Raw genomic sequence first — 12,266 nt, 5'->3', positions numbered from 1 at the left:
TTTTGATGTTCCCACCTCCATAGACAACCAAGATAGATAATAGATAAAAGCACAATAACATAAATGATAACAGAGATAATCAAATGATATGCTAATAGAGATAATATAAGATGCAACAAAGAAGAGGAAATAGACTCCCCTTCAACACCGGAGAAGTAGAAGCTCGCTAGAGTGAAGAAGAGGCACAAAGCCCTCAAGTACATAAAGCGGTAACAATGGTGATGATGGATGAAGTATAGAAAAAATAAAAAATGGAGTGCTTAGCGCAAAGTATGTAGAACTAGAGATCAAGAAGCTGTAGAAATAAAATCCTATGACTAGAGAGCAATTCAAGTTATTAGAAGACCAAAAATGAAGCCATTAAGCAAGAAAAAGGACCTAGGAAGGAATCCCATTATCGACGTGTGTTGTAGGAGGCATTATAACTGTTGCAACACACAAGTGTAACACTTCAATGACCACCTTCAAACTGCATATTCAGGAGACGCTATCCTGACATGCAGGTGTCTGCGAGCCAGGCAATCAGCAAGGTTGAGAAAAAGACAAAATCAAGGTTGATAGGGCAAGCCAAGTGGGTGAGTGAGTGAAAAATAAAGGGATTCTCCAATTAGCATAAAGAAGAGGCACTTATGTACTGTGGAATTGTATGGGGTGTAATTTACGATGTTACATTTTGCCCCCACTTTAGCAAGCATATCATTATCACAAGATGCAAGATAAAGTAAATAGATAAAAGTTAAAAGGAATTTATTGAGATGCAAAGGGGAAGCAAAATCCTCTGTTCGTGTAGAGTTGCCCTCAGGGAAGAGACCTGAACCTTCATTGGATGTTGCTGGGCTGTTTCATCACAAAAAAAATGTCAGATGAAAAAGAAAAAGTTTTGATACAAAAATAATACGATCAAACACATAGATAACAAGATAGTGATCACTAAGACAAAAAGATAACACCTAGATGGGTAGCAAGTTGTGTTATGCTAAATAGCCATACGATAGGGCAATTAATGATAAATTTGATAGTGATTTGGCCCCCACGAAGGCAATAATATAGTAAAGATCATTACGAAAGTGGTTTGGCCCCCATGAAGGTAACACGATAATAGATAAATAGATATACAATGCTAATGTAGATACACATAAATGTAGAGATATGATAGCCCCCTTAGAATAATAATATGCGTTACATGCATGTCATTCTAAGATGTTCATTTTATGATGCCACTTCGTGGGACCTACCTTTGTGTATTGGCAACCTGCATGGAAGGTGACTAGGATAACATGCATTCTAAATAGGAGGAAACATGCATCCCACTTTGTGGAGTTCATTGCAAGTTATTTTGGTGGCATGTATCATAAGTTAGAGTCAGACTATGATAGTTTCTATGATGAGTTATTAAACTTGTATAACAATGTACGTTTAAACAATAGTGGAAATGAGGAAGGTGACAATCTTGCATGTGATAGACACAATGCATGTCAAGTGGGACCTTTTGCATGAATGCAAACACCTTCAATGTCAAGTGTGCTCCATTGCATGTCAAGAGTTATATTTTGCATGTATGTAGGCTATCTTATGATGCCATGTGGCAATCCCGAACATCTACTTTGGAGCTCTATAAATATGAGGCATGCTGAAGTGATTTGGATGGGTTGTTAGAGGGTTTTTGTAGGTATCCATATGCTACCAGAATTACTCTAGAAATCTTGTTATTATTGAAGACTCTTAAAATAGCTCTTTATTTGAAAATGTATTGTAATAATATTTACAAATAATACATTGAACTATGCTTTTAAAATGTGGAGCTTTTCTTCAAAAAAGATTTCCCCATATGAATATAATATTATGATATATTATTGTTTTCCTTTTGTTATTTGAATATACATCTTCTCATTATAACTAATTTACAATATCTCCACTTTTAAATCAATGTACAAAGCAATTTCTCCCTATCTTGCTTCCTTTCACTTATGATCTTTTACATTATTTCAAAGACAGAGATGAAAACTACCTTTGATATAGAATGAGATCTTTAAAGTAAGATAGGAATTTGTGCGCCTCATACATTTTTATTGATAAATGTGTATATTAAGAATTGATGAATAAGTGCCAAATCCACTTTAATTTCACATGTTTATATTAAAATATTTTTCACACGTGCTATGTATTATAATTTATGTCGTAGACTATGTAAGGCAATCAAATAAGGAAATGATCAATTTACTTGTTGACTGGGGAGGTCAATCTTTTTATTGGTTTCGAAGTCTGGCCTCAAAGTTCAGAAGAGGGAAAACCAGTTGGGGGATAACTAGTATATCTATATTTAAAAAATATAGGTAAATTATGTCGAGAGATATCTTATAATAGAAGAAAATCTTATGATTGCAACAATATTAGTAGTATACAAGATTTTCAAAAATATGGATAATAATAGAGTTGCCAAAGTATAGCACTCTTCCACTATCATATGTAATGATTTCATATAGTTGGAGACAAGTGGCAAGGGTTCTATTTTATTTGGAGTAATAAAATAACACCTCCACAAAAACCAAAAGATGGCATATTTCATGCATTTACCTGTCATTTGCATGTCAAATTGTTTCAAAATTGAATTTTTGTTTACGGACATTTTGATGTCATTCTAGATGCCTCTCGACATAATTATGGCACTCTTCCACTATCATTTGAATGTAACGGTTTCATATAGTTGGAGACAAGTGGTGAGGGTTCTATTTTATTTGAAGTAATAAAATAACACCTCCACAAAAACCAAAAGATGGCATATTTCATGCATTTACCCATCATTTGCATGTCAAGTTGTTTCACAATTGATTTTTTGTTTATGGACATTTTGATGTCATTGTAGATGTCTCTTGGCATAAATATTGTACTAACACATTAAATATGTCTAGCACTTGATAATTAAGAGGTAGCTTTTGAATCCTCTCTCACCTTTTATACTAGTATATCTATATTTTAAAAATATAGGTAAATTATACCAAGAGATATCTTATAATAGAAGGAAATCCGACAACAATATTATTATACTCACAATGCCACTTGATTTTATTGATTGTTCCCTTTTAAATATTATGGCACTCTTCCACTATCATTTTGATCTAACAATTTCATATAGTTGGAAACAAGTGGCGAGGGTTCTATTTTATTTGGAGTAATTAAATAACACCTCCACAAAAACCAAAAGATCGCATATTTCATGCATTTACCCGTCATTTGCATGTCAAATTATTTCAAAATTGAATTTTTGTTTACGAACATTTTGATGTCATTGTAGATGCCTCTTGACATAATGAAAACATTTGGAAATTACATATTTACTGCAAGAGAAATAGTGTGTTGCACATCATTTATGTAAAGGACATGTTCACCCAGTGGTAGCGTCTCATGTCCATGTTTGTCAACAATGACGAGACCCTTGCATATGTCAAGCTTGAAATGAACTCTCTGCTTTGCTCTTGCTTGGAGAAAAATCTTTTGGAATGCTACTAGTTGCTTCTTGGGACTATACGCTTGTGCTACTGGGGATCTAGAATATAATAGTACTGTATGGCTTCCATCTCTCGGACCTTCGTTCTTCACATCAACATTAACATCAATCACAATGTGCTGGCATTTGGTGACGCTCACTGGGATGAACTGACAAGTAGAATTGTTTTTCTTGTCCCAGCATGCATTTTTTGTCTTCAGGGGAACAAAAACTAGTTTGGGTGCCTTAACCAGAGTGGTTTTGAAGTTTGTGTAACTCAGACCATCACCAAAATTGTAGACAGTTGGTCCTGTGTAGAATCTGTAAGTTCGGCCAGGGTATCCTCTTCGTGGGCTTGGCCTCATGTTCATATCAGTCATGGGAACTTTAACAAAATCTTGTGGATACCAGGTCACAGGTAATCTCCCACCTGAAACAAAAAGAAAATCAGTCAACAATCTTGTGTACTCATATAATTATGCCAATGCCTTATCTTTTGGAAATAAGAGTACTGTAAATTAATAAAATTGATCCCCAATTTTGAATTTGATGTGGGTTTGTTTTGAGTCGGGCTAACACCTAAGGATGGTATTTGATCGGTCAATCTTTAACGCTATACAAGTTCATCAGCAAATTTTCCCATTCATATGGTGTTTACAGAGCAATCATTCTTAACACTAGACAGAGGAACAATAAACAATCACTGAGTCAGATTTTACCTGGATTATATGATCCAAAAATTACATCTGCAATCGCTGCTCCTCCAGCTTGTCCAGGATAACCCACCCAAAGGATTCCTGCAATTTTGTCATTGTTCTTTGCAAAGGATATATCAAAAGGACCTCCTGACATTATGACAAGAATTACAGGCCCTTTAGCTGCATTAGCAACCAGGGATACAAGCTGTTGTTGATAACCAGGCAACAACAAACTTGTTCTGTCTAGCCCCTCGGCCTCTAATGACAGGTCCCCTCCTACTACTAACACTGTTGCATCTGCTTTTCCTGCTGTTCTGACTGCTCCAGCCAACATACTATTCCGACCACATAACACATCTGGACAGCCTGGGGCAAAAAGGGTTGTAGTGTATCTTGAAAGCCCGTCGAGGGGTGATGTATACTTGCATGGAATACCTGACCACAATGACCAAGTTAGTTAGTCTTTGTATCTACAATGGACACAACAGAACACAGAACAAAATGAATCTTGTGCTCTTCCCAGTCAATAAACTAAAAACTGCTTTAAGAAGGTGAAAATTTGCTTTTGACAGCAGGATAAAAAGGAAATTGAGGCAGCAGGGCCATAAATGGGGACCATGACTATCAAGGGCAACCAGACTGCAATAATTGTGTCTACAATTTAGTAATATACTCTTATGTGAATGGCACAGAGTCTCCTCATTTGGAACAGATAGTCAAGCTAAGTTATAGTTCATGTAATTGTGCCACATTTATTGCAGTTTGGTCTCCTGAATAGTCATTGTCATTATTGGGTACCTGCATAGTTGCCAATCATGGCAGTCGTGGCATTTGCATTGGGCCCAATGACGGCCAAGTTCCGAATCCTGCTCTTAGCTAATGGCAATGCACCAGTGTTTTTGAGCAGCACTATCCCCTGCCTGGCAGCATCCAAGGCGAGTTCTTGATTGGCCTCGGTACACACATCTTTGGGCCCCAGGTTCCCAAATGTCTGTTTGGTAGGATCCCCATCAAACCAACCAAGCCTCATCAACGTTGTGAAGGTGTTGGTCAGAGCTAGATCAACCTGAGATTCTGTCACTTTACCTGCTTTCACAGCAGATTCTGTGTAATTTCCAAGGAATGCTCCACAGTCCAGATCCAATCCTGCATCCATTTCCACAACAAAATAACAGTCACAAACTAAACTTTTGGACACCAGCATTTGGGTGGAAGCAACTGCTAACCAGCTTTTAGGACATCGGCGACTGCATCTTCAGGAGTTGGGGCATAGTGCTGTGCATTGTATAGTACATCAACGGAATCACAGTCAGAGACAATGTACCTGTCAATCGAAAAGCTATTAAATCAATGAATCATAGGAAAGGAAAGGAAAAGATCTTTTATAGTGTAGATGTCAACAATCTGTATATGAGTCTACATTTTACATAGAGTAATATGGGACTACTATCTCATATAAGACATATCTTAGAGTAATATAGGACTACCTCGTATTTAGTATAGAACATACCTAACTGCACTACAAATGAGGTGTACATACCTTACCTCTTATGAAATTTGAACTTATAATCTCTTACAAGAACACAAATTTCCACCACTAAGCCAACATAAAAATATCAATTAATTTAATAAAATTCGTACCCGTTCAATTTCCACTGGTCTCTGACAGTACCGATAAGTAAATTCGGGTCAGCGCAGCTGGGAACGCCATTGACTTGATTGTAAGAACACATAACACTCGCCACATTGCCATCCTTTACACACCCGTAAAAGGGGGGATTGAATGTGTCTGCCAAATCATACTTCGAAACCTGCAAGAAGTTGAATTTGTTCATATTGGGCTATTGGGGTAGAAAAGTCTGAAATTGAACAGAGTTTTATTGTTCCACGAGAATCATATTGAAATTTAACAGAGTTTTATTGTTCCTATTGGGCAATGGGAGTAGAAAATTTGAAATTTTAAGAGAGTATGTGGGTGTACCTTCGCGTTGAATGTAAAACGTTGGACGCCGTTCCAGTTGTCGAGGTCATAGGCAGTGTAATGTTTACAGCACGCCGCCACCTTGAGTCTGTTGGGGTCAGGGCCACCGGTCTGTTGCAATCCCCTGACATAGGTGGCTGCATATCTGGAAGTAAGGAATGGATCTTCGCCAGGGGTCTCATGGCCTCTTCCCCATCTGGGGTCGCGAAAGATGTTCACATTGGGGCTCCAGTATGTCAACCCTGCTAATCCCAAATTATGCATTGCTCTGGCCTCGTTTGATACAGTCTGCATGCCATTACCACAAGTTAAATAGAGAAAAATATTCAGACAACCATCAATTAGTCCTTAGCATTCCATTTCACTTTCAGAAAGCTACCATTCATTGTTAATATTATCAATTTTCACAGTTGTTTTCGGATTTGATTGTGTGCGATCTTTTAGTTCTGATTATATTTCATAATCCATCATCATCAGAATGTTAGAGAACTTAGAGATGAAAAGTCAATGAGCTCTATTTTGAATCAAAGAATGCGATCAGAAACATTGAAACTAGAAAATTACACAAAATCAAATCAAGAAACCAGCAATTACACCATTCATTATTACAAATAAAATAAAACTACTAAGAAATAATATATTTGTTGGAATGTGAAGTTCAAATTGGGTTCTCATCTAGCAGTGGTTGAACCATCTTGGATTCTCATCTAGATGTGCACTATTAGGCATCTTGGGAGGCGCAATTTCTTTTTCACTTTACTATAAATAGTAATTTCGACATGTGTTTTATATGTAGTTGTGCGAGTCATACTGACTATATTTAGTTAGTTGTCTTCAATTAAGACTCTGCAACTTGATTGTTTTATGCTCCTTGAAATCATGTTTTGATGCACAGTTTTGAAATTGTTCTAACTCTGTAATTCCTGAGAATCAATACGAAAGATATTTTACCATGATTTTTTACTTATATATTTTTACCAAGTTTACCAAGTTTTTCCTGAATGTTATGGGACTTTGTTTTTCTCTACAATTTTCTACTATTTTTTCTTACAATATTCAATACAAACGAAACCAAAGACTCCTTGAAATAATGATCTTTTGTAAAGACAGGGAATTATATGTAATGTTTTAAAACTAATCTAATATATAAAGCTTGCTTCTGGATCATTGTCACTCGATTTGATCCGAAAGGTGATATAAAAAACATACATAATCAATTGAAAAATTAATTCCAACTTATCTAATATGTTTCAGATACCTGACCCATGGCCATCCTCAGAGAAACGTTGAAGAAAGTAGCAGAGATAATGAGCAGGACACGTAATCTAACATATGATCACTTAGTATGATCCGAAATGTCCATAACGAATGAAAAATTAATACCAACTAATCTAATACGTTTCACAGACCTGACCCATGGCCATCCAGAGAGAAACATTGAAGGAAGCAGCAGAGAGAATGACAGTAGGGAAACTGGTAGCAGCGGGAACAAGAGGACTGAAGCGAGTCCCTGGCCCCACATTGGAGACTCCATGCAACGCTTCCGACCACCATTCATATTTAGGAATTCCAAGCCTGGGAACATAGGCTGCAGAATTCACCAGTTGCCCAATCTTCTCCTGCAATGTGAGGTGCCCAATGAGATCCTTGACTCTCTCAGCAATACTCAGTCGAGTGTTACAGAAGGGAAACGTATTGAAGCCACCGGAAGGATCACAGGGAAAAGTAGGAGCAGCTGAAGCTGCATTCAAAAGCAGCCCCACAATAAACAACACACGCCAGAAATTCTCCATCACACGAAAATTTTGATGGTACAACTGTTGAGTAGACGCTGCTATAGAAATGATACGACAATCACTAATTTAATACTGTATGGATAACATTTTTTTTCGCTCCGCAATCCTTATCTTTCACTAATCCAAGCAAACTGAAACTGACGGGATATATATCGAAAATCAGATACACAGAAACTGGTGTTTCTGCGGATTCTACTCCGATATTTGGGTCACATACCAATCCCTCAAAATTGAACTTTGTTGAGGATAACATGATATATGTGCTGTTTTAAACCGTTCCTCTTACCCGATTGAAGTTTCACATTCAGTTATGTTGCTTAACAAATCAGAAGCTTCATCATTGCAAGCGAGCATTGGGATGAGAGAAGAAATAGAGCATTCGATATTCAAGGCTAATTCATAAAAGCTCTCCTGTTTTGAGTCGTGGGGATTCGGATGCTCACTATATTTAGCTGGTGGATGGTTTATCCAGTGTATATATAGGGACTGGTTCTTACATACACTCCTTTATGCCAGCTATTCCGTGAACACATTATTTGTGCCTTACCTTAGTAATCCGCTCAACACTCAAATGTGAAATGGGGACGTGGGTGGGGTTTTAAGTTTAAGTTTCCTTTTTGACTAGTCTTAAATCACACATATTAAGCAATATATTAAGCCTAGAAAATGTCAGTCAATTATGAGTGTTTAACACTTTTAAGCTTAGAAGTCAAAACTTAGTGTGTGATTTAAGCCATATGTTCCTTCCCTCTCTTCCCCCCTTTCCCTTCCTTTTAGTGTGTCTTGATCTGCAACTTGTCATTTCTTCTCTTTATGCTCTCTCTCATCTTGATAATGGATCACAAAATGTGATCCAATACGTTGATGCAAAAACTCTCACACAATCAGATCTAGAAATTGAAAATAATGAACATAATAGACTGTGGAAATTTGATGACATTAATATTTCAATTAGTTTGATTTGTACAAATAAATGTAAGCAAGTTTTGTAAGAGAGGTGGTAATTTAAAATCTAATGTGTATTTTGTATGAAGGGGATAGCTATGATCTTTAGGAGTAACATTATATTTAGAAGATCTTGAATATGTATATTTTGTATACAACAACAAATGCCGATCTAGTGTTGAGGGAATGATTATGTGATGTTTGCAAGTGATATTGTTTGTAGAAGATCTTGAATGTGTATTTTATATATAGTGACAAATGTCAATATATGAAGGGGATAACTATGATGTTTGGCCAGCCTTAAACCACACACACTAAGCAACAAATTAAGCCTAGAGAATGTTAGTCAACTCCGAGTGTTTAACACTTTTAAGCCTAAAAGTGTATTCTTAGTGTGACCACACGCCTTAAGCAACGTATTAAGCCTAGAAGATGTCAATTAACTCTGAGTGTTTAACACTTTTAAACCTAGAAGTATAAGCTTAGTGCATGTGATCTAAGTCATTCCTGATGTTTGTGAGTAACATCGCATGTAGAAGTTCATGATAATGGATTCTTGATGCTTGATAATGATAGCTCATCACAAAATGCTTTAGGGGGAGATGAATTAGTGAAGGGTTTTATTTATATGCTTTCCCTAATATTTGATCAATGGTAGAGATTAATTAGTAAAAACAATGGATGAGAATATTTAAGATAGGACAAGACCTAAAATTAGCATATAGATTGATGAGGTGGAAGAGTTAAGAGGGATCCAATGCATACGTCATGATTGGCGAAATAAATGAAAATATTGATATTATTTATTTAGTTGGAAAATAAAATAAAATAAATTGTTTGAAATTTATTTAATTTTGGAAGAAGTGTTAGCTAATTAAATAAAATAATTTTTTTTATTTAATTATAGTGGACCAAAAGATGAATTAATTAAATAATAAAAAATATTTAATTAACAGTGGAGGGAAAATGATAAATTAAATAAATAATTAAAAATTATTTAATAAATATATATGATACTTAGGATAATTAAGTAATTAAAAGTTATTTAATTATTATTGTTGGATAGAGAAAATATTAACTTAATATAATAATTAAAAATGATCTAATTAATATCATGGATATAAGGTTTGATGAGATCATGATGAAATGACAAGATAAAAATGCATAAGCCATTTTTATAAGATTGTTTCAAAGAAAAATGATAGTGGTGTTATACCCCAGTGATAGGATCGAGTTAAGGTGAAGGGAATGACAACATGATGTTTGCGAGTGACATTGCATGTAGAAAATCTTGAATGTGTATTTTATATATAGTGACTGTAATAGCCAAAAATTCTAAAATAGAAAATTAATTAACTTTTCTAACTTAAAGAGATTAAATTCATATTCTACATGCTCAGCTGAATTTGAAACTATTTAAAACTAGCATTACTATAATTAACTAACCATTTCAGTAGAAAGGAAACTTTAGCTAACATCTTTCAATTTCATAACTTAAGTAAAAAGAGAGAGATTTAAGAGGTTACAAAGTTTAAACTTTTCGATGACAAAAGCTCATCACATAACATAAGGGAGAGGGAGAGCATCATTAATGGATTTTCTACCTAACCATAGACCTAAGTCCCTCGTGCCGCTTCCTAATAAAAGGGTCTGACCCATCACGAGGGAAGCAAATAGAAGATGAAACTATAAAACGGAAAATTGGGAGCTTAGCAAATCCACCATGGGGAAAGGAGGATTCACTAAGTTCAATTTTCACTTGGGGAGACTTTACATTCAAAAGAGGGGGATGAATCTACTAGATCCAATCCTAAATGATGCAAGGACTGAATACTAAGAAGATTGGTTGTGTTTGGAATGTAATTGACCCTCTTTTGTAAGTTGATTAAGTGAATTAAGACTAAGTGCTGGAAATGAAGACAAAGTATGCGAAAACAATGAGCTACAGATTCAAGATTCAGTCGTGCACCTAGATCTGAGAAGTTTGAGATGATTCGGAGTTGCTTTGTGAAATCTGCCAAAAGTTGTAGGGATCATGTGTTTGAACTAGGTCGCCCTCCTATCAGTCCTTCGAACTTTCCGTGCGTCAAAAAGGGTTTTTCCATCTTTGCAAATAAAGCTTAATTCCAGAAGTATAGCTGCACACTTGCTTCTTGCACACAAAAGGAAAGAGAAATTTGTTGGGAATAGGGGTTTGCCTTTAGATCAAACCCCAGTTTTGGAATTAACCAAGTGGTTGAAATAATGTAATTGAAATGACTGAAAGTAGAAATTGTCCTCTTTGAGGGGATGTTAAATTGCTTGAAAATGAAATGCTTATACCTCCTTGTGAATTTTTGCTTGCCTCCACATGGAGTTATGATTTCATGGATTAGAATGATGATCTCCTCTTCAATGCTTGAAATCTTGACTCTATTGCTGCTTCAAAGCTTGAAGGAAGACTGAAAATGCTCAATTTCTCTTGAATGATTGAATGTTTGATCTCTTGGATGCTCGGATGCTTGACTGAATTTCATGATATTGTGTCTCTATCAAATGAGAGGGGAAATCCCTCTTATATACTTGCTTGTGGGATTAATTGACTAAATTTTTGACATGAGCCGACATAGAGGGGATTTTCCTGCTTCGAATTTAAGTTAGGCTAGGGAGAGGGATCCAAGATAGGTCCCCATTAAGGGGGACCAGGGTGCCATGCCTTGTTCCTACCCTAATATGGGGTAGGATCATGGTGCAGGCAGGATGCATTGAAATGAATTGCATGGTGTTTTTGATATGTATGAGCATAATCAGGTCTCTAATTAGGTTGAGGGGCGCAAATAATAAGGTGAAGACCCATATGCAGTAAAAAATTGCAAGGGTTGCAATTTTAGGGCGTTAGAGGAACAAATGCTAATGAGCCTCTGAGCCTGGTGTGTAGAATCTACACTTACTAACCAGTCATACACTATAGGTACCTCCTGACTCGCATGGCACTCTAGCTAGTAGTGCATTTAACTCTTATGAATTGATGAAAGTATGCTGACATCTGTGCCACCTTGGCAAAGGTTTTAATATTTACATCATGAGTGTTGTCCATGTTCACCACCCTTACTTGACTTATTTAGGAAAGGGTTGCATACTTGCAGCCAACTCAAGGGTCCAACCAACCTTCAATAGACCTAAACTACGAGGGAATTGATTAAACTCTAGACATGGAGAGACTATCCTATACTCTCCTTGGCAAGGGTGTTGTCTTATGCATAAAAGGTATAAATTCTTTTCAAGTGAAACATCTACTAAAATATACTTCACACTGATCTATGTTTGGATTACTACCAATTTCAAACAATGGTTACAAAATATAATTAACATAAGTTTATGGT

At 36.0% G+C, this 12,266-nt stretch overlaps 1 protein-coding gene across 1 annotated transcript; it reads right to left on the bottom strand.

The window, feature by feature from the left end:
* Window positions 1-3,170: 3,170 nt before the first annotated feature.
* Window positions 3,171-8,349, bottom strand: LOC131035370 (beta-xylosidase/alpha-L-arabinofuranosidase 2). Its single transcript, XM_057967044.2, has 7 exons — window positions 7,573-8,349; window positions 6,164-6,451; window positions 5,824-5,993; window positions 5,409-5,506; window positions 4,981-5,328; window positions 4,204-4,617; window positions 3,171-3,914 (listed from the first exon to the last, which is right to left on the bottom strand). The coding sequence occupies exons 1-7, from the start codon at window positions 7,954-7,956 to the stop codon at window positions 3,325-3,327; spliced, it is 2,292 nt and encodes a 763-aa protein (XP_057823027.2). The 5' UTR covers window positions 7,957-8,349; the 3' UTR covers window positions 3,171-3,324.
* Between the last annotated feature and the right edge of the window lie 3,917 nt (window positions 8,350-12,266).

This window comes from Cryptomeria japonica, chromosome 2 (genome assembly GCF_030272615.1).
Source record: "Cryptomeria japonica chromosome 2, Sugi_1.0, whole genome shotgun sequence".
Lineage (NCBI taxonomy): Eukaryota > Viridiplantae > Streptophyta > Pinopsida > Cupressales > Cupressaceae > Cryptomeria > Cryptomeria japonica.
The sequence above is the reverse complement of the archived record's forward strand: the minus strand, read 5'-3'. Positions and strand labels throughout refer to the sequence as shown.